At 37.6% G+C, this 23,801-nt stretch overlaps 1 protein-coding gene across 1 annotated transcript in view; it reads left to right on the forward strand.

Moving 5' to 3' along the window:
- The window catches only part of ST6GALNAC5 (ST6 N-acetylgalactosaminide alpha-2,6-sialyltransferase 5), a 177,578-nt gene extending 169,594 nt beyond the window's left edge, over positions 1 to 7,984 (forward strand). Inside the window, exon 5 of the mRNA XM_079129322.1 lies at positions 952 to 7,984. Coding sequence (XP_078985448.1) covers positions 952 to 1,183 — 232 coding nt within the window. The 3' untranslated portion in view covers positions 1,184 to 7,984. The remainder of the gene's footprint in view (positions 1 to 951) is intronic.
- Positions 7,985 to 23,801: the final 15,817 nt, after the last annotated feature.

Consider the following 23,801-nt stretch of genomic DNA (forward strand, 5'->3'; position numbering starts at 1 on the left):
CTTGCTCGCCTCCTTTCTCTCCCACAGGATCAATCTAGGATCATCAGCTTCCATACTTGAAGGAGAAATTTTCTTTGGAGGCTTGAGGTCCAGCTGCTAATTGTTCCTTCAACAACAGAAATTTAAAAAGTATTTATTGCCTCCCTATAAGATACTGTTCTGGGAATAAGACAAATTCCTTTCCTAATGAGCAGACAATAAACAAGTAAATGACAACAGCAATTTCAAAGAGAGATTAACACTAAAAAGGAAATAAAAGTGAGATGGAATGAAGGGAGGAGGGGTCAGGTCTGGCCTCCAAAGAGGATACACTTGAGTCGATAGCCAGTAGTGAAAGGGAGTGAACTTATGGGGGCCAGCATTCCAGGCAGGTGACCATTCTCAAGTGCAGAGACCCTGAGTGAGGACAAATTTGGTGGAGTTAACAATCAGGAAGCCCAGTGTGCCTGCAGCAGAGAGGGCAAGGCTGGGTGGGTTAGGAGAAGATTCTGGAGAGGAATCATATCACAAAACACCCTACAGGCCATAATCTCCCTATGACCAGAAGCATCTGGAGGGCTTGGGAGGTTGCAGTACATATAGGGAAAGGTCTGTTTTTGTTTCTTAAATATATCAATAGCTATTTGTACTGAATCAACTATATGGGGCCAAGAATGGAAACAAGAACTGTAATTGTGACTATGATTATGTCATCCCTAAATCCCAGAAGCTGAACATCCTGTCACACATTTTTTAATCTCTTTGTTTGACAATGATGGCCCCTGCCTTTATTTCACAAACTGAAACCTCTCCACTTGCTTATTGCTTAAACATCAGAAAACCCATTTACTAAAATTTATTTGACTAGAAAACATGATCTGTGCTTATCAGCTTACTAAAGATAACATCTTGCCTGTATCAGTCAGCAAATTTATTTTTGTTCTAATCAATTGTCTAATTTTCCTCCTACAGGGATCCCAATCACCCTTCAGTACCTTATCATTATTATGAGCCCTTTGGACCTGATGAATGCACAATGTACCTTTCCCATGAGCGGGGACGGAAGGGCAGTCATCACCGCTTCATCACAGAGAAACGAGTGTTTAAGAACTGGGCGCGGACATTCGATATTCACTTTTATCAACCAGACTGGGAACCAGAATCACCTGCTATAAATCATCCTGAGAATAAGCCTGTGTTATGAGGAGTGAGCATGCCAGACCATAAGGCCAGGTACCCACTGTGTTAGACACAGGGCACTGAACTTCTTGAGCCACCAGCCAGCAAAGGGGAACAGAATTGGTAACTTTGACTCGAGTACCATGGACAGATGACCACAAGGCAGTGTGGCTGGTTTGTAAGAACAAATTGCAGAATTAATACATCCTAATGAATGCTGTCCCTTTGAAAGGGGTCACCTTAGGAACTGAATACTCATTTCAGTGATGCCAACGTGGCTAAAAACATTTGGATCTCTTTAAGTATTGCCTTTGAAACTGATACATGAGCAACTCAATAACATTAGTTGCATTCCTTTATAGAAGTACCATGTCAAAAGACATTTTTCTATCAAGTTGTATTCTCACCTGACCTATAACCTTTGTCATATGTCAGACTCTGTTTGTGTGATTTGTAAAAAGCAGCCTGAAAGTATGGACATGATTTCTGAAGAGCACATCTCCACTGACTTTCATAAAGCAAATATCCAATATTTATTTATTGAGAGTTTTTTAGTGTACTCTAGGCCAGTATTTTTATAGATTATAATTATGTGGTAATTTATTCCTCATAACTCTTTAATGATGGTTGGAAATGGCCTAGAATAGGGTTGATGAGTTACTGTGTTCACAAAGCTCATTGTTAGCATGCGATTGGTATTTGACTTGAAAATGTTGTGTTGCATTTTTTGAACCCCTAGGCTCCAGGAAAATTGTTCTTTCATAGCAAGAACAGCTATAACATTTTCTAATGTACAGAAATGTTCCAAAAGGACAAATTTGATAACCAAAAATTGTCATTAAAACAAAAAGATGCTAACAAGAGAAACTTAAAGACAGTTTTTCTTCAGTAACAGTTGTTATAAGTAGCTTCTCTTAAGCCCTAGTTTCCTTTTCTTCAGAATGATGTCACTGCTCCAGAAGCATTCTTAGGTTTTATTCCAAATCTAAAACCCTATGAGCTTCTTACTGACACACTTGAAGACTTTACACTTGGAATGATGGGCTTCAATTGTAGCAGGAACCTTATTTGAGGAGGTATTTTATATTCCTGTATGAGTTATCTCCCTCTGTAGTTGAAAACATATTCCCTCCTGGGTCAGCATTGGCTACCCCCTGCTTCTCTGGAAGCAACAAACACATACACACACTTCTGAGATGTTCCCCGGCTACAAGTGCAAAGTCTACTCTCCTGTGAAGAGAGGACCACACAGGAGATGCCCTCCCATCAACTCATTAGCCCATTAACCATCCCAACTCTCACTAGGCATCTTCTTAGATTACATTTACTATATTTATTCCTTGGTCCGAAGGAATATGAAGAATTCAATTCATTCAAAGCCAAGATCAATTAGTATAACAGAATTTCATTTAAATAAGTAATATTGTTCAAAAAATAGTCTTTTAGCATACTAATGTTTTCTTTATAAATCACATAGGTGGCATTAGTTTCTCTAACGCCAAATTTGAAGGCACCAGCAAGCATTATGTATGGCGACTGACACCATTTTACCAATAAGACTTGGCTTGTAATTAAGGCAGGTCTCTCAAATAACCATTTCTTTTCCTTCTTCTAATTAGTAATAAGATTCCATTCCCTTTCACTCTTACTATTAATAGTATTCTGCTAATACTATTAATTATATGGAGCACAGTTGTTGAAATGCAAACACAGTCCAAGTGTTCACACAGCAAAAACCAAGTTAGTATTACTGTGGTGTGGCTTGAGCTGTCAAAAGCAAGTAAAAAATTGAAATGGCTGTCCAAAGCATACTGAATTCGTTCTTTAAAATTTCCCATAGTTTTTAAAGGGACTATGAATTTTATTGGCACACAATCTCTTTGGCAGCACAGACTCTGAACACACCATGCTTTTATGAATATATAAAAAGTGTATGATTTTATACAATTGATTTATGGCCACCATTTACAATCACTTGAAGAGATTGTGTTGCTCATACGTAAGCAGCTCCTCTAACAACTCCTATATTTATGAAAATTTGAAAGAGCATGGTTGCCAGGCTGAAACCATATTACCTGATCTAATAGTACCTCACATGTCTGTGTACCTTTGGGTTTTAGGTTTTTCTTTTTTAAAAAATTAAGTTTGTTTCATCTCTTTTATTAATTTCTCCCTCTCGAATACTACACAGAGAGAAAAGCAACCAAATTCTGAATATCCTATTTTCACTGGGAAATGTTTTAAATCTACATGTAGCTAGAACACGTGAGTGCATACTTTGTTTAAAATATGATATAAATAGGTATAAGAAATTACCCCTTGGGTAGTGGTTTTATTGCAGCATTAAAGAAAATGCCTAGAATTCTGATGGATTGGGCTGATGGACCCGGTTGTGGGCAATTGAACTCTTGTCTTGCCACTATCATTTCACAACTGTCAGACTTAACACCATTCAACACCATTAAACATAAACTCTGATATAAAAGACGACTACAGAACCAAGTTTACAGACCTCAGTGGTTTCAATTGTTTGAAGCCTACATCATACTTGTTATGCTACATACCTTTCTCTTCCCTCCCCAGCTGTGTCATCAGCATCCTCCTAGCTTTTAAGACCACAGTAATACAATGCCACAGCTGGCCGATCCATGGCTTCTGTTATTTCAACGCAAGAACATTTGGCAGAGGCCATTACAATAGATAGCCATTATGGGCAAAGAAACAGGAATTCACAAACAAAATCAATCACTTCAAATGGCCCATAAAAAGAGGAATCTCACATTTAATATTCTACAGTAAATATTCACCCAAGAAAGCGTACATTAAAAGAACATTAGGAGGTAAATATTCAGTGTGCTGCGTGGGGACTTAGCTGTGTGATTTCCATTACCGTTAATGGGTGTTTGGCAACTCAGTCCCTGAGCTTCGCTAACCCTGGTATGCACTCTGGAGGGCTAGACATAAAACTGGAGCAATTCAGGAACTCTGAGGTCCTAGGGTTCCAGAGTTCAACCCTTTCTTCCAAAAACTAGCTGAAAGCAAAACACAAAGTACTATACCAAAAAGAGAAATTTGGGAAGCCTTTCAGAATCCTTAGGTTACTACCACATTTTTATATCAGATTCCAAACATCACCTCTCAACACAGATTACCTTTGTTTTCTGCAAGTTCACTGCATCACAGATCTATTTGAATTACATTAGAATGGAGGGAACAATCTCATTGTGAAATAAACATTCCCTTCAAAAATCAAAATTATTGATTTGTAAGCTCAATGAATGTGAGGTCAAAGTGGAAGCAACAAGTAGAAATTAAGAGAGTGCTCTTTAAATGCATATGTACATATTTAGTAGCTGCCCAAATATTTGCCCTTGTGTAAGAGCAATCTTGTTTCAGAAATATACTCTGGATTCTGCCAGAGTGATGATTCGAGTTGTAAATAGACCTACTGAGAGAAGGCCGGTCTTCCTCTTCTGTCTGCGTGTTTCATGCCTGACCCAATCACTTCTTCCCTCCTTGTGGCTTCTCTCTTGAGCCTCATTCTGTCCCTCTGCCATTCTCTCCTGGTTCTTCTGTGTTCTGTGTACTCTCAAACCAGCAGTCTTGGGGCTGTTAAGGTCTTCCTTATATGTTTTCAGCTAGAACCCTGTCTGGGAAACAGACTTGGGGTAGGTCCTGCCAGAGCAATGACCACAGTACGTGGGAGGAGTGGGTCAGGCTACAGGACAGCATATTTCACAAGTAGCCTCCAGTTTGGCCCAGGGTGGGAGGCGGGGAGGAAGAGAGTTCCAAAAGGCGGGCTTTCAGTTCTAAAACCAGGGCTGTCCTCACACACTGGAACAGTGGGTCACCCACTCAGAAGTCTCCTCAAGGGGACTGTCATAATAAGGCTGGGGGTGGGGCCGGAGGAGTGAACAGATTGCCTAGGTTTTAGCATGTACCAGAAGATGCTTTGGAATGGAAGAAGGTGACAGAGTGTCTATGAGGCTTAAAACTGAACAGGAGTAACCCCTCTATTCTAGCTCACTCACCCCCACCTACTCAGGGTATTGAAATGCAAATGCAAAAAAGGCTGAAATCCTGTTTGTTTCTACTTGGTGCCCTAATATTTATTATATGCTACCTTGGATTGTCCTTTGTCTTTATATGTATGTGTCCTGTTAGACTAGACTGTAAGCTCCTTGAGGGCAGGGACTGTTTCTTCTATGTCTTTGTAGCCCCATACCTAGTACAGTGCCTTGCACACAATAGGCGCTCAATAAATGTCTGTTGTTGATGATGACCTCTTTAATGTTCACCCATTGGATTGGCATTTGCGTATAAATATATCCTTCTATTGAAAAAGTACAAGCGGTATAACGGGTAATGATATAGTTAAATTTTATGTGGGTTTTTATAGGGTCAGTTCCTAAACCTATAACATGTTTAATCAACAGAGCTGACCTAGATTTGAGTAGAATAATGTTGCTGAATTTATTAAGTTTGCTAATGTTGGCTGTACTGAACACACAGGCGAAGTAAAGTTCAGCAAGCTTTGTGTTTTCACTGTTAGTGAACTGCTCTTAGCACAAATTAAATTTAATATTGACAAATGCTACCCTATATGCAGAAAGACAGAAAAGCAGCCTGGGCTCGGACTTTCTGGTTGGACTGCAAAAGGAAGCCTAAAATGAGACAAGGATAACCTGTCTGCAATTGACCACTTCCAAAAGCTGCTGGGAATCCAACTGGTTATTGAGATATGTCAAAATTAAGTTCACATTTGTCTTATTTATCTTAAAAACAAAATGAAACAAAGACAGAACTTTCGTTTCCATGAAGCAGATCCAAAATGGTTTTATTCCCTACCAGGAAGTGAGGGAAAAGAGAACTCTTAGAAAAGGTGTCCTTGGGTGGAGCGTCCCAGACTCCTGAATCCTCAGCTGGTAGCACCCGGTGTCTGGTTACCTCCCAGACACAACAGAGGGAAGAAGGCAGCATGCGTACAGGAGAATTAGCTGCCACTGGGCACCTGGGCAAGAGACAATAATCACCACCTTCTTGAGCATGTGCACATTCTGCTATTGCCCTCTTTTATTGCCTACTCTTCCACATACTTATTTAATCATGTGGTTTCCGTTTCATTTGTCAAAGAACAAGAGCTAAAACTCACATATTAAACTGACAAGAGTGCTTATTTCTGAACGTATAGAATTCTAGATTTTCCCACATTTTCAAAATTTTTACTACAATCATAAAATGTTATTTCATAAAACATTAAGGATATTGTAACCCGATTTCAGAATCCCAAAAAGGATCACTGAGTTAGAGACCCAGCCCTTTTTATGGTTTCTTTACTGAATCCACTATACTTTGCATGTCATTTATGACACATTTCACCATAATTCTATATCTCATGTTGCAAATAAGTAAACTGAGGCTAAAGAGAAGTTGTGTATCTGGTCCCCAGGGTGATAAATGTCAAGCAAACACACACATGCCATGTTATAGAACTCTGCTCAGTGCTTTCTGTCTGTAAATGCACAACAATATTTATATCTGTAAATCCTCACAAAAATCCCATAAGATTCTTTTATCATTTCCCTTCTGCAGGTGTGAATACTGAGGCACAAGACACTTCAATAACTTCCCCCAGGTCAGGCTGGGAAAGGCGGTTTAGAAGCCGGAGTCTATCTATGGAGTCTGTCCTTTGTTTTCATGTACTGCTTGGCAGAAATTTAATCCTATAGGCAACAATTTCTATTAGCATATTCATGTTAACATTTGACACATACTAAATAATACGTACAAATATGTGGTCTTTTAATGAACCGAAGTTTTCAGTTCCAATGGAGCCATGTTTTCTATCTCATGTGATTAGAGCTTCTCACATAATACATCTTCCACTGCTCCTGATTAGTATTTTCCTACATTTTATTGTAAAGATTTCAAAGTTTTTGTCTTTCACACGGCAGTCAAGGCTTTCATCTATTTTTTGTATCAAGTGAAGTAGAAGTCACTTTTTGATCTAGAAACCAACTGTCCCAGCACACTTTCCTGAAGAATTCATCCTTCCCCAATGGTCTGCAATCCCATTTCCATAAATTAGAGATTTATTTCTGCTCTGTGTATTCTGTTCAATTCTAATCAAATTATCTATCCCCATCCTAATACCACACAGTCTTAATTATTACAATTTTGAAATAAATCTTAATATCTTATAGGTATTCCCTTTTCAACTTATTCTTCTTCCTGAGTAATATCTTTTTTAACCCACTAATTTTTACTGAAGTACAATTTTCCTTCATCAAGAATATATATCTTGTGTATGTAGATTGAGAAATTTTACATAGCTATAGACTCATATAGCCATTAGCAGGATAAATATACCATACACTTCCAGCACTACAGAAGTTTGCTCATGCTTCCTCCAACTTCCCCACCAAAGAGAACCTCTTCATGAATATAGATGTATATTGCCTTTTTAAAAAAAATTTCATACAAATAAAATCCTAGGATATGTATTTTTTATGTCTACATTCTTTCAGTCAAAATATATTTATATGGTCTATCCCTGCTGATAATGCAGCAACAATGCTTTGATTCACTGACATATAGGGTAACACTGCATTAGAATTACTAGTTCTAATGTTGGTGGTCTTTGGGGTTCCCAGGTTAGAGCTACTATGAGTGCAGTTTTAATGAACATTATACATGTGCTTTGATGGATTGTCCTAGTCCATTTGAGATGCTATAACAAAGTGCCATGGACTGAATTGCTTATAAACAAAATAAATTTCCATAGTTCCAGAGGTGGGGAAGTCTGAGATCATAGTGTCAGCATGCTTAGGTTCTGGAGAGGGCTCTGTTCTGCATTGCAGACTGAATCTTCTTTTATCCTCAGAAGGAAACAAATCAAAAGAATTTTTTGGGGGGGGGTCTCTTATTAAGAGCACTAATCCCACTTGGAAGGGCTCCAGCACATGACCTAATTATCTTTAAAGACCCCCATCTCCTAATTCCATCACATGCCTTAAGCATGTGAATTTTGAAGAGACACAAATATTTAGTCCATGATAGTTAACACAGCATTCATTTCTATTGGATATACTGTCACGAGTAGAATTTCTGTATTTTAGGATACACCTGTTTTAGATGTTAGTAGATACTGCCAAACAATTTTCCAAAATAGTGTAACAGTTTACACTCCACTGGCAATAACGGAGAATTCCAGTTGCTTCACCTACTAGCCAACACTTGATGTTGTCAGTTCACATAAATTCAATCTTTTGCTGGCTGTATAGTGGTATCTCATTATGGTTTTAGATTTTATCTCTGATGCATAATGATGGTGAGCATCTTTTCATATGCTTATTGACCAGTTGCATATCTTCTTTTTTAATACACCTGTTCAAAGTTTTTACCCAATCTTTTAATTAGGTTGTCCTGTTTTCTTCTTATTTGTAGGAATTCTTTATATAGTACTGATTTAAGTGTTTTGAACACATGTATTGCACTGTATGGCTTGCCTTCCCATTGTCACAGGGTATATTTTGATGACTAAGAGTTCATTATAATTTTCATAAAGTACAATCTAAGAAGAATTAAATGGAGGCTAGGCATTTAGCTCAGTGGTAGAGTACTTACCTAGCATGGGTGAAGCCCTGGGATTGATCTCCAGTACCACAAAAAAAGAAGGAATGGGTGAAACAGAATACAACCAATGGATAGATTAAGAATCTAGACCATATAACTGATTTGAAAAAGTCATCCCTTTTTCATAAACATAAAAGGCAAGTCAAAATTCCAGGAAAAACAAATGAATAAAACTATACAAGAAAATAATGAGAAATATGAAGCCAGACTTCTATTCTTGATAATATGGTAGACTAGGTATCTGAACCAACCTTCTCATAGAAAACCACTTAAGAAACTGAATTAAGCATGAAATATCTTTTTTTTGGGGGGGGCAGGAGGGGTATACCACCTATTGAACCCAGGGTCGCTTAAACACTGAGCCACATCCCCGAACATTTTTTATTTTTTATTTTGAGACTTAGGCTGACTGTGAACTTGTGATCCTTCTGTCTCAGCCTCTCCACTTACTGGGATTACAGGCATGCTGTACCATTCCTGGTTTAAACCATATTATTAAAGTTATCAAAGGATTGGTATAATAATAAGGATTCATAAAAATAAAATGAAATTCAAAAAAAATTTCATGTGTAATATAATTGTGTCCTACTTAAGAATATTTTACCTAGTCCAATATTATGAAAGTAATCCCTTACATTTTCTTTTAGAAGCATATTTTTCTCCTTTCCATATTCAAATTTATGATCCATCTCAAATTGATTTTGAGGCATGATGTGTAGCAGAGGTCAGGTTCTTTTTTCTCCCCCTGGAGGTACTCCAGTTTACACAGCACCATTTGTTGTAAATGCCACCCTTTCTCTGGTTTAGAGTGGTGCTTTGGTGGTAAGTCAGGTTATCACATGTGTGTTGGATGACTTCTTCATTCTGAATTCTGCCCCAATTTTATCTTTCACTGTTACCATATAATTATTAAAGCTTCATGGGTCTTGACATCTAGAACTAGAAGATATTTCATATATTATTCATCTTCTTCAATATTGCCACTGTTTGTGGCACTTCATATTCCCACACGCAATTTTAGAATCAAAGTATCATTTCTCATATTGAATAAAATCTGATGGGATTTTCATTGGCATTGCATTGATTCTATGGATCCGTTCAGAAAGAACTGACACTTTATTGATATGAAATCTTTCAATTCATTAATATAATTTCAAATTCTCCATATAGAGGAGTTCTTTCACATCTTTTCATCTACTTACTCTTTTTTTTTTTTTTTTTTTTTTTTTTTTAATGTTGTACTGGGGATTGAACTCATAAGCACTCTACCACTGAGTTACATCCCCAGTCCTTTTTATTTTTTGAGACAGGGTCTTGCCAAGTTTTGGTGGCTGGCCTCAAATTTGCAATCCACCTGCCTCAGCCTCCTGAGTCACTGGGATTACAGACATGTCACATCACACCCAGCCTATTTTTTACTTTTCTTTGAGTGGATGTTCTGTGCTATAATATTCATAAATTGACTTCTAATCTTACTCATTAGTACTTCTGTACTTTCAAGAAAATGTATGAGCATCACAATAACTGGACTTCACTAACCCCTTTTTGTGTTTTTGTGTTATTACGTTTTACCTTTTTATTATAACAATCACAAAACATCATCATCATCATCATCATCGTTGTCTTGAACAATCATCATCTTTCATATTCATTCTCTCGTGTATTTGCCATTTCTGGTGTGTTTTTTTTCCCTTCTTACAATTTCTTTTTACCATCAGGATTTTTTTCTAGTTTTAAGAATTCCCTTTACTGTTTTTTAAAGCCAGATCTTCTTGAGATGAATTTCCTCAAATTTTGCTTGTCTCATATTTTTACTGAGCAGTGCAGTCCACACAGAGCTATTTTTCTTCAGCACTGATGTCATTCCATCCTATTGTCATCTTGTTCCCACAGTTTCAATTTAGGTTTTTGTTTTATTTGTTTTTGTTTTTGTTTTTTTTTTTTGTCATTAGTATTCAGTAATTTGGTATATGAGCAGGAAAAGTTTAATGTTTTAATTCCAAGTATGAATTCTCTTATGAGGACGTCACAAATTTTTTCAAGTTTAGAATCAATCTTGTTTCTTCATTAATTAAATTAGATATCTGATCTTCGTTAATATTTTAAAATAGTTTTTATAATTATTGTTTGTTTTCTCTTTGATTAATTTCTTATCTTTATCATACAATTTCTTCTATTTTATTTAGGTTCTGAATTTTTTTCTAATTTCTTACCTTATTTTCTACTAAAATTTTACAATTATATATATTTACATACATATTATCTTGCTACCTATATACAGATACATATGTACACACACACACACACACATATATACATATTTTATTATGAGAATTAAATGTTCTAAGGTCTTTGGTTATTGAGACCAAGAGAAGGAATTTACAGATGTTGATTAATCATAGAATTTCTAAGATGTTAAGTATATATGAGAAAATTTCAAGAGTGAACATTAGCAGAATATATAACTTTCACACTAAGAGAAAGGAAAAACTAGAAAATATCTACATCTATATACCCCCACACGCATATGGAGAGAGAGAGATCTATCCATTTTGATTCTCAGGAAAACCCTGACTAATACACTAAGACAGACAATGTCTCATGTTTCTCCACTGCAAAGTTACTGTTTTCCCCTTTATCAAGAATCTTACAGGGTGGTATTTTGAAAATATGCAACTATCCTGTTTCTCATCATACCTTCACTCACTAATTTTACAATTGATGGATGATTCGTGCTACAACAACCATTACTGAGGTACTTGTCAAATACTGATATTTTGCTATTTTCATCATTCATTCTGTGTTTTGTCTGGAATTTAGAACTGTCTGTAAGAAAGAAGCATCTCTTCTCCCTACTTATTCAGGTATTTTAGATTTCCAAATGTATAGAGCTTTGCTAATCTTTTTGTGTTGCTATCTAACTTAAATTACTATAGTTAGAGATATGGTCAGCATCATGCTAATCCTTTGAAATATTTGAAACTTGTTTTATATAGTTCATTACCAAGTTGTATAAGTGTATATATGTACTGGAAAAGAATGTGTATTTTTTAATGCTGGGGACTCAGATTTCTATATGTTCCTATCAAATCAAGCTGCTAACAATGTGGTTCAAATTTTTCTAACTTAAGTGTGTTAGGTGAAATAATAGTTGAAAGTGTTTTTGGTTTCCCCTCAATATGATATTGAATTTGTTGTTTTTCTTCCATAAGCCCACAAATATTTTCCTTAACAATTTTAAGGTGCATACAAGTTTATAATATCTTTCTGATGAGATTAATTTTTAGCATCAATGATATAATACCAGTTTTTCCCCTAATATTGCTTTTACCTTAACATCCATAATTTTTCTACCATTAACAGAACTACTTCAATGTTCTCATTACTATTTTCTGGGAATAACTTATTGTCTTTCTTTTTCTTTCAATCTTTTGTGTCCCTGTATTCTAGTTACTTTTTATATATTGTTTTCTTTCTCAAATCTGACAACCTTTCTTTCATTATAGCATTGAGTTCACTTCCAATTTGGGTGGATTAATAATGTATTTAGACTTGTTACTACTATCTTCATAATTTGCATTCATTCTACTTTTTCTAAGCTTGTCTCATCCTTTATTGCCCATTTCTTTCAATTGAAGTTTGTTATTATTCTAGCTTTCCCTTTCTATTAGTTTGGAAATTATATACTCTTTCTAATAATGGTCACCCTTGAAATGAAATTTTGCCTTGTACACTTAACCTCTTAGAAATTCTATGATTAATCAACATCTGTAAATTTCTCCCTCCACCTGAATAAGCAAGAACTTTAGAACTTTTCTCAATCATGTCCTTCCCACATACAACCTATTTCCATCCCACTCTTTTCCAGTGCCATATATTAGAAATCATTGTTTCTATCTTAAGCATGCATTTATAAATTTATTAATTACACTTATAGTTCTTTACTTGTTATTACTCTATTTCTTTGTGCTTATCCAAAATTTTCTCTGATTTCTATTTTTCTGAAATTAAGTTCTAAAATTAAGTTCTATAGAAATTTCATTGGTGAGAATGTATTTGTAGTGAAGAAATACAAGATTTGTATGCCTGAAAATATGCTTATTTCATTCTTGTTTTTCTGGATACTCAATATTAGGTTAATAGTGATTTTCTCCAGCCTATTTAAAGATCTTATCCAACTAGTTCCTGATTCATGTTGCTGTTGAAAAGTCTTCTGCTGTTCACTTTGACATTTCTTTGGACAGTCTTTGGCTGCTTGTATGATCTTCTCTCTGCCTTTGGGGTTCTGAAGTTTCCGTATCTCTAAATATGGATTTTCTTTGTTCTAGGCGTCTAGGTTACATTCCACATCTATAGATTGACATCTTTTATCAATTCTGGAAAACTTTAAAACATTATCTTTTCACTGATTGACTCTCCTATATTATCCAGTAGTTTCTGGGACTCAAGTTAGATACACATCAGATCTTCTATTTCATTCTTTCATATTTTTCATCTACCTGTCTTTCTATGCCACACTCTAAATAGTTATTTAATTATATTTCCCAATTTGCTAGTTTTTTCTTATCTGGTCTAATGTGTTATTTAATTCAACCTAACCAATGTTCAAGGCAATGTTCTTTAGTCCTAAGTTATATTTCGATTCAGACACTTTTGGGGGAAGCATTCCCTTGAACATGCCTCATTAGACATTTATGTATAAAATCTCTATAAGAACGATAAAACACCCAAGGAAATATGCCAGCAAAAAGGGAGATTCAATAGAAACAACAAACAATAAGATACAACTTTAGAAATTCAAACTGTTAAATAACAGAATAATACATATGAAATATTTAAAAATATTTTATATGGATTTTTTTTTTGTGGTGGTGATAACTGAACCCAGGACTTCATACTTATTTACTCTACCACTGAACTACATCCCCACTCTCTTTAAATGGGTTTTTAAATGAGCTAATTGTCATAGAGTCAACTATAATTTCCAGTAGCATCTTAGTTGGGATGCTATAACAAACTACCCATAGACTGTATGGCTGAAATAACAAGTGATTACAGTATTTCTCACACTTCTGTAGACTATAAAGTCCAGGATCTTCGGTGCTAGAAATCCAGTGTCTAGTGAGGGCCCTTGTCCTGTTTGGGGGATGAACTTCTTCTTTGTTAGGTCCTCACATGGTGGAAAGCAGGAAGATCCTGCATCTCCACCTTTTTAAAAGGGAATATATTAATTCTCTTCATGAGGACTCCACTCTCATGACCTAATTACTTCCCCAAGGTCCCGCGTTCTCAAACCATCACACTGGGGAATAGGCTTCCACATAGGAATCACACGGGGGCACAAATGTTCAGTCCAAAGCACATCTTCCTATAATTCTGTATGCCAAACATACAACCAGAGAAGAAAACTGATTCATCTAAATAAGGAATTTAATGTTTATCCATGTTAAATTTATCATGCTGGTCTCTACCAGCCAAAATAATTTTAATTCTGCCATCTCTTGTACATCGAATCCTTTATTATTTTGTTGAGGGTAAAGCTGATCAGCATATTATTAAGAGATGGCATTCCAGTCAAGGTTTCCCATGGGACAATGGAAGCCTGCTATTTTGGCTATGACTCATCTGCTTGGTATTTCTTACCGTGATCCAGAGCATACTACTTTTTTTTTTTTTTTTTTTTTTTTTTAGTAAGGGTGCAGGAGAAGACTTTAGAAACCTTGTTGCTGAAATACGAACATTGGCTGTCTACATCATTACCCTGGCCTGTCACCAGCCTAAAAAGAAAACGAAGCTGGCACTTGGTGAAAACTCTTAAGTTCTGGCTTCATACATAGAATTTTCAAAGCCCTGTTGATAACTCTCAGCTCATTTACAGCACTATGCTTCCCTATGGTATTCTACTCAGCATTTCAGGCTCCTCTATTTTCTCTATCGCAATCAGAACCTCCCAGTTCTTGGGCCCACATGTCTGCCTCCTTTCCCTGGATTTCAAGGGCTGTGTGAATGTCTTTTTTAACTGGCATGGCATTTTTAACAAGGACGAGTGAGAGAAGGTGGTGGGGGCAGGACGTCTTCTTTTGTGGTATACCTTACCGTTCCACTGCGAGCCCTTGTTGTCCTGAGTTCTTTTTTTATATTAAAATTATTATTTCTTTATTTTTACAGACTGCATTTTGATTCATTGTACACAAATGGGGTACAACTTTTCATTTCTATGGTTGTACACAATGTAGATTCACACCATTCATGTAATCATATATATACATAGGGTAATAGTGTTTCAATCTACTATCTTTCCATCCCCCACCCCCTCCCACCCCATTTTCCTCTACACCATCCAAAGTTCCTTCATTCTTCTCTTCCCCGACCCCTGTTATATACTGTCATCCACTTATCAGAGAAAATATTTGGCCTTTGGTTTTTTGGGCTTGGTCTATTTCACTTAACATGATATTTTCCAACTTTATCCATTTACCAGCAAATGCCATAATTTTATTCTTTATGTCTAAGTAATATTCCATTGTATATATACCACAGTTTCTTTATCTATTCATCTACTGAAAGGCATCTCAGTTGGTTCCACAATCTAGCTATTGTGAATTCAACTGCTATAGGATTGGTGGTTACCAAATGGTCTGTCCACTAACAGCCTCTCCATGAGACCTGAGCTATCCTTTGAATCCAACAAGGGGCCTAGAAGGGGAAGCATCTCTAGCCAGGCTCATTCACAGGATGAGAGAAGACCTTAGATATTTCACTGGCAGGGAATTTCAACAACAAACATATAAAATCAGGGCTTTTGTCCTCAGGAGTCTAGATTTCCACCAACTATTTTTTGGCATAGATAATAATGTCAAAAGCTATAAGTTTCATTGAGAAGGCAGGACCGTTGCTGAAGGTAAGTAGAGAGAAGTGGTCAAGGACAAAGGAGAAGAAAATGACATGGGATGAAAAGAGAGCTTGGAAATAAAACTAGAAACAATTTCTGGTGAAATCACTGCAGAACTTGAATTCTACATTGAAGGGTGTGGACTTGATGATGTTAGCAGTTTATCACTGAAGTTCATTAAGCATGGGAGTCACAAGAATAAAGCAATACTTCACGGGACTTTAGAAATATTAAAAACTTTTTTCTGCTAAGGCTTTTTTGAAAAAAAATAATAAAGACATTAAAATGACATTAAGATCACTGTTTCAATTTCTACAAGATTATCCCTTGTTCTCAATATAACTGTGACTCTAGTGCAGAGAGAAACAAATCTTGTTTGACTTATTTTAATACTAATAAACCTACGTTCTTAATAGTAAATGTCTTTCCCCATACATTAGCCATCAACCTGGGTATGCGTGTTTGTGAGTCTCGTGTGTGTGTGTGTGTGTGTGTGTGTGTGTGTGTGTGTGTGTTTGTGTGTACCTCATTCTGATTTTACACAATGGGCTTCTTCATTAAGCAGATGTCTAAATTGTTGGGCTGATTCTAGCGCATGAAAGAAATGGCATAGCCAAGGGCACATGAAAGCACCTCAGTTTCTCAGTCCAATTCAACTCTAAAAGCAGAGTTTTTACAAGCACAGAGCAGGGTTGTTGGTCACTGTACACACTGATGGATCGGAAGGACCATGAGCCAGTGCATCTCACAAGTGTCTGCTTATGTGTCTTCTGTGAAACTAGGGTTCTCCAGATCATTTCTATTCAACATTGTAGTAAGAATTAATAAGAATATATGAAACTCATGTAAACTCTAAATTGGTATATTGATTTTCACCAGACATTTCAATCACAGGATGGGCAGAGACAGAGTCAATTGCCTGGATCTAGGAACTCAGAGAGCCTCTAAAAGAAATATCTGCATATGTCTGTAGACATCCACAAGGTCAAAGTTGCTATAGTGTTCCCCATGTTCAGATATCTATCTCCCAGATAAGCACTTCTTGGAGACTTTCCCACCTCCTCTCCACCTTCCATGGCTACTTGTCTTTTAAGACTCCATATAAGGAGTCTTAATCCATATAAGGGTTGCTTCTGATAAAGCATTTCCTGTTCTTCCCTTGTAAGGTGGACCTCTCTGCATATCTCACTCTGTTCAGACATCTCACTGCACTTATTATAAGTCTGACTTCCCACACTACACCAGGGCTGGCCTCCTTGGGTTCAGGTCCAGCTGGGATTCATCTCCACATCTCCAGCACCTATCACAGAGCTGGTATCCAAGTCCTTGAAAAGAGGATGCAGAGGGACAGAAATGATTTCACTCAAGCTGAAGAGGTCTCTGCCTTCATGGTCATAAAGATGCACCCATGGGGATGCTAATTCAACACAGTTGGAATCCATATCCTACTTGATTTGAAGAAGAGGATTTAAATTAGAAGGATCTAGGAGACTTGTGCAACCTGTGTGATGAGTTCAAATGTCTTTGGTCTCATTTGTTAGAAAGTAATTTAACCATTTGACAGTTCAGATTTGTGTGAGTTAAGGAAACAGGAGTTTACTTGTTTTTCAAATAACTGCTTTCTTCCTTTGTGGAAAGTAAAGTTTTCAGGAATTATTTGATCTTTGTTTGAAACCAATGAAGTATTAAGGACCCCTCCCTTCTCTGCACACAGGTTGGGAAGTTTCCTGGGCTTATTATAAGATAGAGAGGTACAGAAGTCTTGAACCAATTCCTCTCCTCTCTCTACACTCCCTGGCCCTTGGTCGGGCTTTCCACAAACTCTTGCCTGGACTACTGTGACCTTCCTGGACTGCTTTTCCTCCATCATTCTGCCCTTAATGTCAAATTCCTCTCCTGAAGTGCCCATTTTACTTTACCTTCTCTGAATTCTGACTAGCTGCTAAATTTAGTCCTCATTCCACAGCCTGGAACTCAGAGCCCACAATCTGCCTTAGCTCTAGTCCAGTGCCTCACCATGCCTAAGTGTGTCCTAAAGCTCCAGCGACACCAGGCAACAGAGGTGGCTCCAGACCTCACCCATGCTGCTCCGCCCATCTAGAGTACTGTCCCTCTCCACATCCCCCAGTGGCAAGCCTTCCCTGCCGGAGTATTTTCCCCGTGGCCACAATGCCTGCGAGGCTCAGTGGAGTGAACCCTTGGTATTGGCCACCCAGCTTCCATATTCCCACCCTCCATGTCACAGTTCCCCAAATTTTCTTTGGAAAATCAATCCCTCCCCTCCATGGGGTACACAACTCCAGGAGTAGGCCTTGGCTGACTTAACCCCATTGGCATGACTTGTCTCCCAAGACAGAGTGAATGGTTCAGGGACTTTTCCTTAGCTATGGTTCTCCTTGCCATCATTAAGTTGGCACAATAGGAAGCAAAAAGATGCGAATATAGTCACATATGGTTGGGAATCCACAAACAAAACTGTAATAACATAATAGAAATTAAAAGGGACTACGAAGAGTCAGCATTGTTTTATAAAAGTTTCTTTCAATTATATAGATGCATACCCATATGTGTGCATTGGGACACAATGTAAATTGTTTTTGTGTGTGAATGGAAGCAAAATATTTTTGAAAAACATTGATCGAGTTCCCATTGGAGACAATTTTATGATACAGAATGTAGAAGAACAGACAATAATAGTACATGATATTAAAGAGGATGTTAGTTTTTAACATTTCTTTTTCGATCTTATAGATATGTGCATGTATATGTGGAGTCACAATATGAAGCGTCTTTCTCACTGTGGGTGGCAGTCAAATTGGTTGAAAACCACCAACTCGCTTTTTATGAATTATTGTAAAAACAATATGATTTTCTGAGCCACAGCACCAGGTTCGGGGAGTGGCAGACAGTCCATAATAATTTCAACCCCAAGGGCTACAGAGGCAGGACACTTCTGGAGTATCTCTCCTGGGCTTGTATTAGAGCCCAGGCAGACCACAGTGCCAGCCCCAGGAGGGCAGGTATTGTTCTAGCCTGTTCCCACATCCAGCTCCTCCAGGGAGTACATTAAAAACCACAGAGACACAGGAGGCTGGAGCCAGTGGAGAAAGAACCTAGAAGCAGCCTAACATTCTGAACTGCTTTGCCACCTATGGCTTTGGCCTAAAGGACCCCCAAGGGTGCTTTGCAAAGAAATTGGCCTTGGGGGAGCCAAGGTATAGAGGCAATCTACTAGAATTCATGGCTACCTTAGTATCTGAAGAATAATTGTAACAGAAGTCAGATGTCTTTAAAAGGCAGATAATTTGCTTTTTTGTTTTTTATATAAAAAGTTTGCTCATCTCACATTTTATTCATTTCTTGTCTTCTTCTATATAATTAGTTTGTTTTGTTTTCTAAATGTTTACCAGTTAAAGAGTGCTATAGTGCTTTGACTAGTTTTATCTTATTTTAAATCTTCCTTTAAAATGTTTCAGCTACCTGGCTTTCTTTTTATACTCCATTTAATTTTTCCCTCTACTGTTTTTCACTTTAAAAGATTTTGTTTCCCTTTTTGTTTCAGCTTTGTTCACAACTATATCCTTGAGATTCTAAGCTTCTGACTTTAATATCTAAATTTTAAATTCCTTTATCATAGTCTTCATTAGTTAAGCTCTAATTTCTGAGTTTCTGGTTTTGTTCCTTTAACCTGTTGAAAGTGTTATTTTTATTCCTTTCATTTGGTTATTCTTATTTCTCAGTTTTCTTTCCCACCTTTGCTTTTTAAATCTATTTCCTTATTTGTAATTTTAATAATTCTGTGCCTGTATAGTGTGCATTTATCAGTCTGACAACAACAGAAATGCAAAGCTCGGGCGGGCTCTTCACCTCATATTATTCTGCCACCTTCATCTGTAAACATCTCTGCAGCTTACTGAACTAGAGTATTTTCTACTCCCATCTGCCCTAGCATGCTTTTTCTCTTTTAAGGGGGATTCTCGTGCTGTCTGAATCATTCCTTTTTCTTGTACTCACAGAAAGGGAAAGGAGACACTGTCCAGATATAGAAGGTCCCAGGGTTTTGAAGGTGGTTGATGTAGGTGGTTGATGAACTTCTACCTACAGACAGGTCTGAGCACTGCCTCAGCCAGCTCCAACACCTTGTGATATCCAAGGGTGGTTCTGCTTTCATCTGGATGCCTTCAGAATCCAGGGGATGTTCCAACACTATAGAAGCCATCTATGCTAAGCCCAAGGCCAACATCATTCTCAATGGAGAAAAATTGAAGCATTCCCTCTAAAAACTGGAACAAGACAGGGATGCCCTCTTTCACCACTTCTATTCAACACAGTCCTCGAAATTCTAGCCAGAGCAATAATGCAAAAGAAAGAAATAAAAGGGATACAAATAGGAAAAGAGGAGCTCGAACTATCTCTATCTGCCAGCAACATGATCCTATATTTAGAAGACCCAAAGAACTCCACCAAAAAACTTCCAGAACTCATAAACCAATTCAGCAAAGTAACAGGATATAATATTAACACCCATAACGCAATTGTGTTCCTATACTCTAATGATGAATCAGCTGAAAGAGAAATTAGGACAACTATCTCAATAATAATAATAGCCTCAAAAAATCAATCTAACAAAAGAGGTGAAAGATCTCTACGAGGAAATCTATAGAACACTAAAGAAAGAAACTAAAGAAGACTTTAGAAGATGGAAAGATCTCTCATGTTCTTGGATAGACAGAATTAATATTCTCAAAATGGCCATACTACCAAAAGCACTGTACAGATTTAATGCAATTCCCATTAAAATTTCAATGACATTTTTCATGGAAATAGAAGAAGTAGTCATGAAATTCATCTGGAAAAATAAGAGGCCCAGAATAACCAAAGCAATCCTTAGTGAGAAAAGAGAAGCTGGAGACATCCAGACCTTAAATTATACTACAGGGTGATAGTAACAAAAATAGCATGGTATTGGCTCCAAAACAGACACGAAGACCAATGAAAAAGAATAGAAAACACAGAGACAAACCCACATAAACAGTTATCTCATACTAAACAAAGGCACCATAAACATACATTAGAGAAAAGATAGTTTCTTCAACAAATGGTGCTGGAAAAACTGGAAATCCACTTGTAGCAGAAACTCAGCTCAAAGTGGATAGAAGACCTAGGCATTAAACTAGAAACCCTGCACCTACTAGAAGAAAATGTAGGCCCAACACTCCATTATGACAGCTTAGGAAGACTCCTAAAGCAAAAGAAGTAAAATCAAGAACCAATAAATGGGATGGTATCGCACCAAAAAGCTTCTTCACAGCAAAGGAAACAATCAATAGCATAAAGACAGAGCCCACATTATAGTAGGAAATCTTTATCACCTGCCCCTCAGATAGAGTATTAATCTCTAGGATATATAAAGAACTCCAACCTAACACCAAAAAAACAAATAATCAATCAATAAATGGGCAAAGGAACTGAACAGACACTTCACAGAAGAAGAAATATGAATGGTCAACAAATATATGAAAGAATGTTCAACATCACTAGCAATTAGAGAAATGCAAATTAAAACCACACTGAGATTTCATCTTACTCCAGTCAATGACAACAACCAAGAATACAAGTAACAATAAATGTTGGTGAGAATGTGGGGAAAAAGGTACATTCATATATTGCTGGTAGGACTGCAAATTGGTAAAACCACTCTGGAAAGCAGTATGGAGATTCCTCAGAAAACTCGGAATGGAACCACCATTTGACCCTGTTATACTCAAGGAAAAGCCCACCCTCGAGGGGCCAACAGTCAGATGTGGTTGGAGAAGGTGGATGGAGGGTCACGTGGAACTTTCTGCGAAGTTACTCTCTGGAATGCTAGGGAAAGCCATCCTCAGGGAGGAACCATGTGTCAGAACTCACTGAAAATTCACCTGAAGGCGGGGTAGGGAAAGTTTCTCAAGTGGAGGTGCCTGCCAGCAACACTCCATGGTGCCCAAGGAGGAACGTGTTCAGAGGAATGTGCCCATCACCCACACTCCCCTGCAAAGCTGCTAGAGCCAGGCAATCAAAACACCCAAGGAGGTGCTTTGCTGGTAACCCTCACCATGAAGCACAGGAAGATGCTCTGTGCTGCCAGTCCCTGGGCACTGCTGAAACACACGCTCATTTGTTCTCTCGTGCACACACACTCTGCAGGAGGAGGGCACCAGACACAAGAAGAGAAGTTCCTTCCTCCTGCAATGTTCCTTTAGGACTCTATATTGACAAAGCTTAATGTTGGGTTCACTGTAAAGGAGAAATGCTTAAAGAGTTCAGCTCTATTATTACAGTAATGAGTGGATTTGGAGCTGAAAGATAACAAATTGATAACTGTAACAATACAATCCTTTGCTATTCAGCTTCCACAGTTACCTTTCTTCACACATTTGAGTTCAGTCCAATGAAACAACACCATATTTCCATCTAACAAGATATCCCTGTTCTTCCTACAAGTAAAGAAATTCTGACCCTTCACCAAAATAAAGAGATGCACAGTCCAGTCACCGAATCCATTACTGGCTGTACTAATTACCCTTCAAATTAAATTATAATTGCACTGAATATTTTCTTACCTAAAGATTATACAGTAGCATTAAACACCACCAACTTGTATAATAATATAAGTGGAAAAAATTGCATACTTACATAAACACATAACAGTCAGAGACAAAATACACAAAGCTACTCTGATCCTTGCTGCAGCAGCTGGCTTTAAAGGTCATAGGTGATAGTGATAGCTCAAACTTCTCTTGCTCTCAGTCAGAAGCTCAGTGGTCAGTTTCTTTATCTGGTAGAGAGAATCAAATCTTCATTCAGAAAAGTGAGACCTCCATTGTCTTACTTCTTTGTTGTTGTTGTTATAATCTTTCATTTACCTTTACTATCAGTCATGGAATTGCTAGGGGGTACCCCGGAGAATCCCTTGGAAGCTACATAATCCTCCTGTCCCCAGTGTTGAGCAGTTACTCAATTTTCCTTTGGTTGTTAAAATCAATCACTCCAGCCAATAGAGTAACACCTTATTGTGGGCCTGTAGGTTAATGGTAAAAATCCTCAAAATGACCAGGTGGCAATCTTCTCTTCACATTATAAATGTTGCTGTGACTCCTGATGAAGGTATTCCCCCTGGGCAAGGAGGCAAAGAAGGGACTGATTTTCAAATCAGCAAAGCTCAAAGTTGTCAGGTACAAGCAGCAAACATTCTATGAATGGATTATTTGAGAACCCACTCTCACCTCTATTCCTTGTTCCCAGACCTATGCATCTGGGCTATGGAGGAAATAGCATCCATACATGTAATAGCATACATGTAGTGATTTCTGATGCAAAGCTCATATTGCACCCAATAAAACAATCATCTCCTTTCAGAGTGTTGTATCCCAACTGGTGTCATAACTGTCTTCAATAAACCATTTCATCTTCAATTAGGCCACTTTCTGATTTTGGAGGCATATGGTAAGTCCAGTTGATTCCATGGCCACATGTTTATTGCTGCACTTCCTGCACTTTGAAATGACTTCCTTGTTCAGATTCAGTGCTGAGCAGAATGCCATGATGGTAAGGTCTGAGTCCACAGAGGCTGATAGAAGCTATAAATCAGGGAATGCCAATCCACACCCAGAATGCCTATTCCAGTGAACATGGATTTCTGCCTATTCTATGATGAAAGAGATGGACATAATCAACCTACCACCAGTTTGAGCACTTGGAGAATGAACGCACCAACCCAGTTGGTGCCTGAGTTTCATTGTAGGTCTCTGCATTTGGCAGATTAGGTATTCAGCAGTATAGCATTAGCCAGATCAGTATTGGCAAGAAGTCAAGTTTGTTGAGTCCATTCATACTCTCCATCCTCGCCACTTTTTTCATAAGCCCAGAGAGCAAACACTGAGATGGCTGAGACAAACTGACACTGACAGAATACATTATTTTATTCATCTTTCAACAACCTCCACTGCAGTGAATGTCCTTTGGTGGGCATTATGAGACACAATCTGTGGTCACTCTGGATTTGGAATAGAAAATAGGGAAAGGAAAATAGAGGAGGAAGAGGTGGGAAATGAAAGGATGATTAAGTTCAGGTTGG

The sequence above is a fragment of the Sciurus vulgaris genome (assembly GCF_902686455.1).
Source record: "Sciurus vulgaris genome assembly, chromosome: 1".
Lineage (NCBI taxonomy): Eukaryota > Metazoa > Chordata > Mammalia > Rodentia > Sciuridae > Sciurus > Sciurus vulgaris.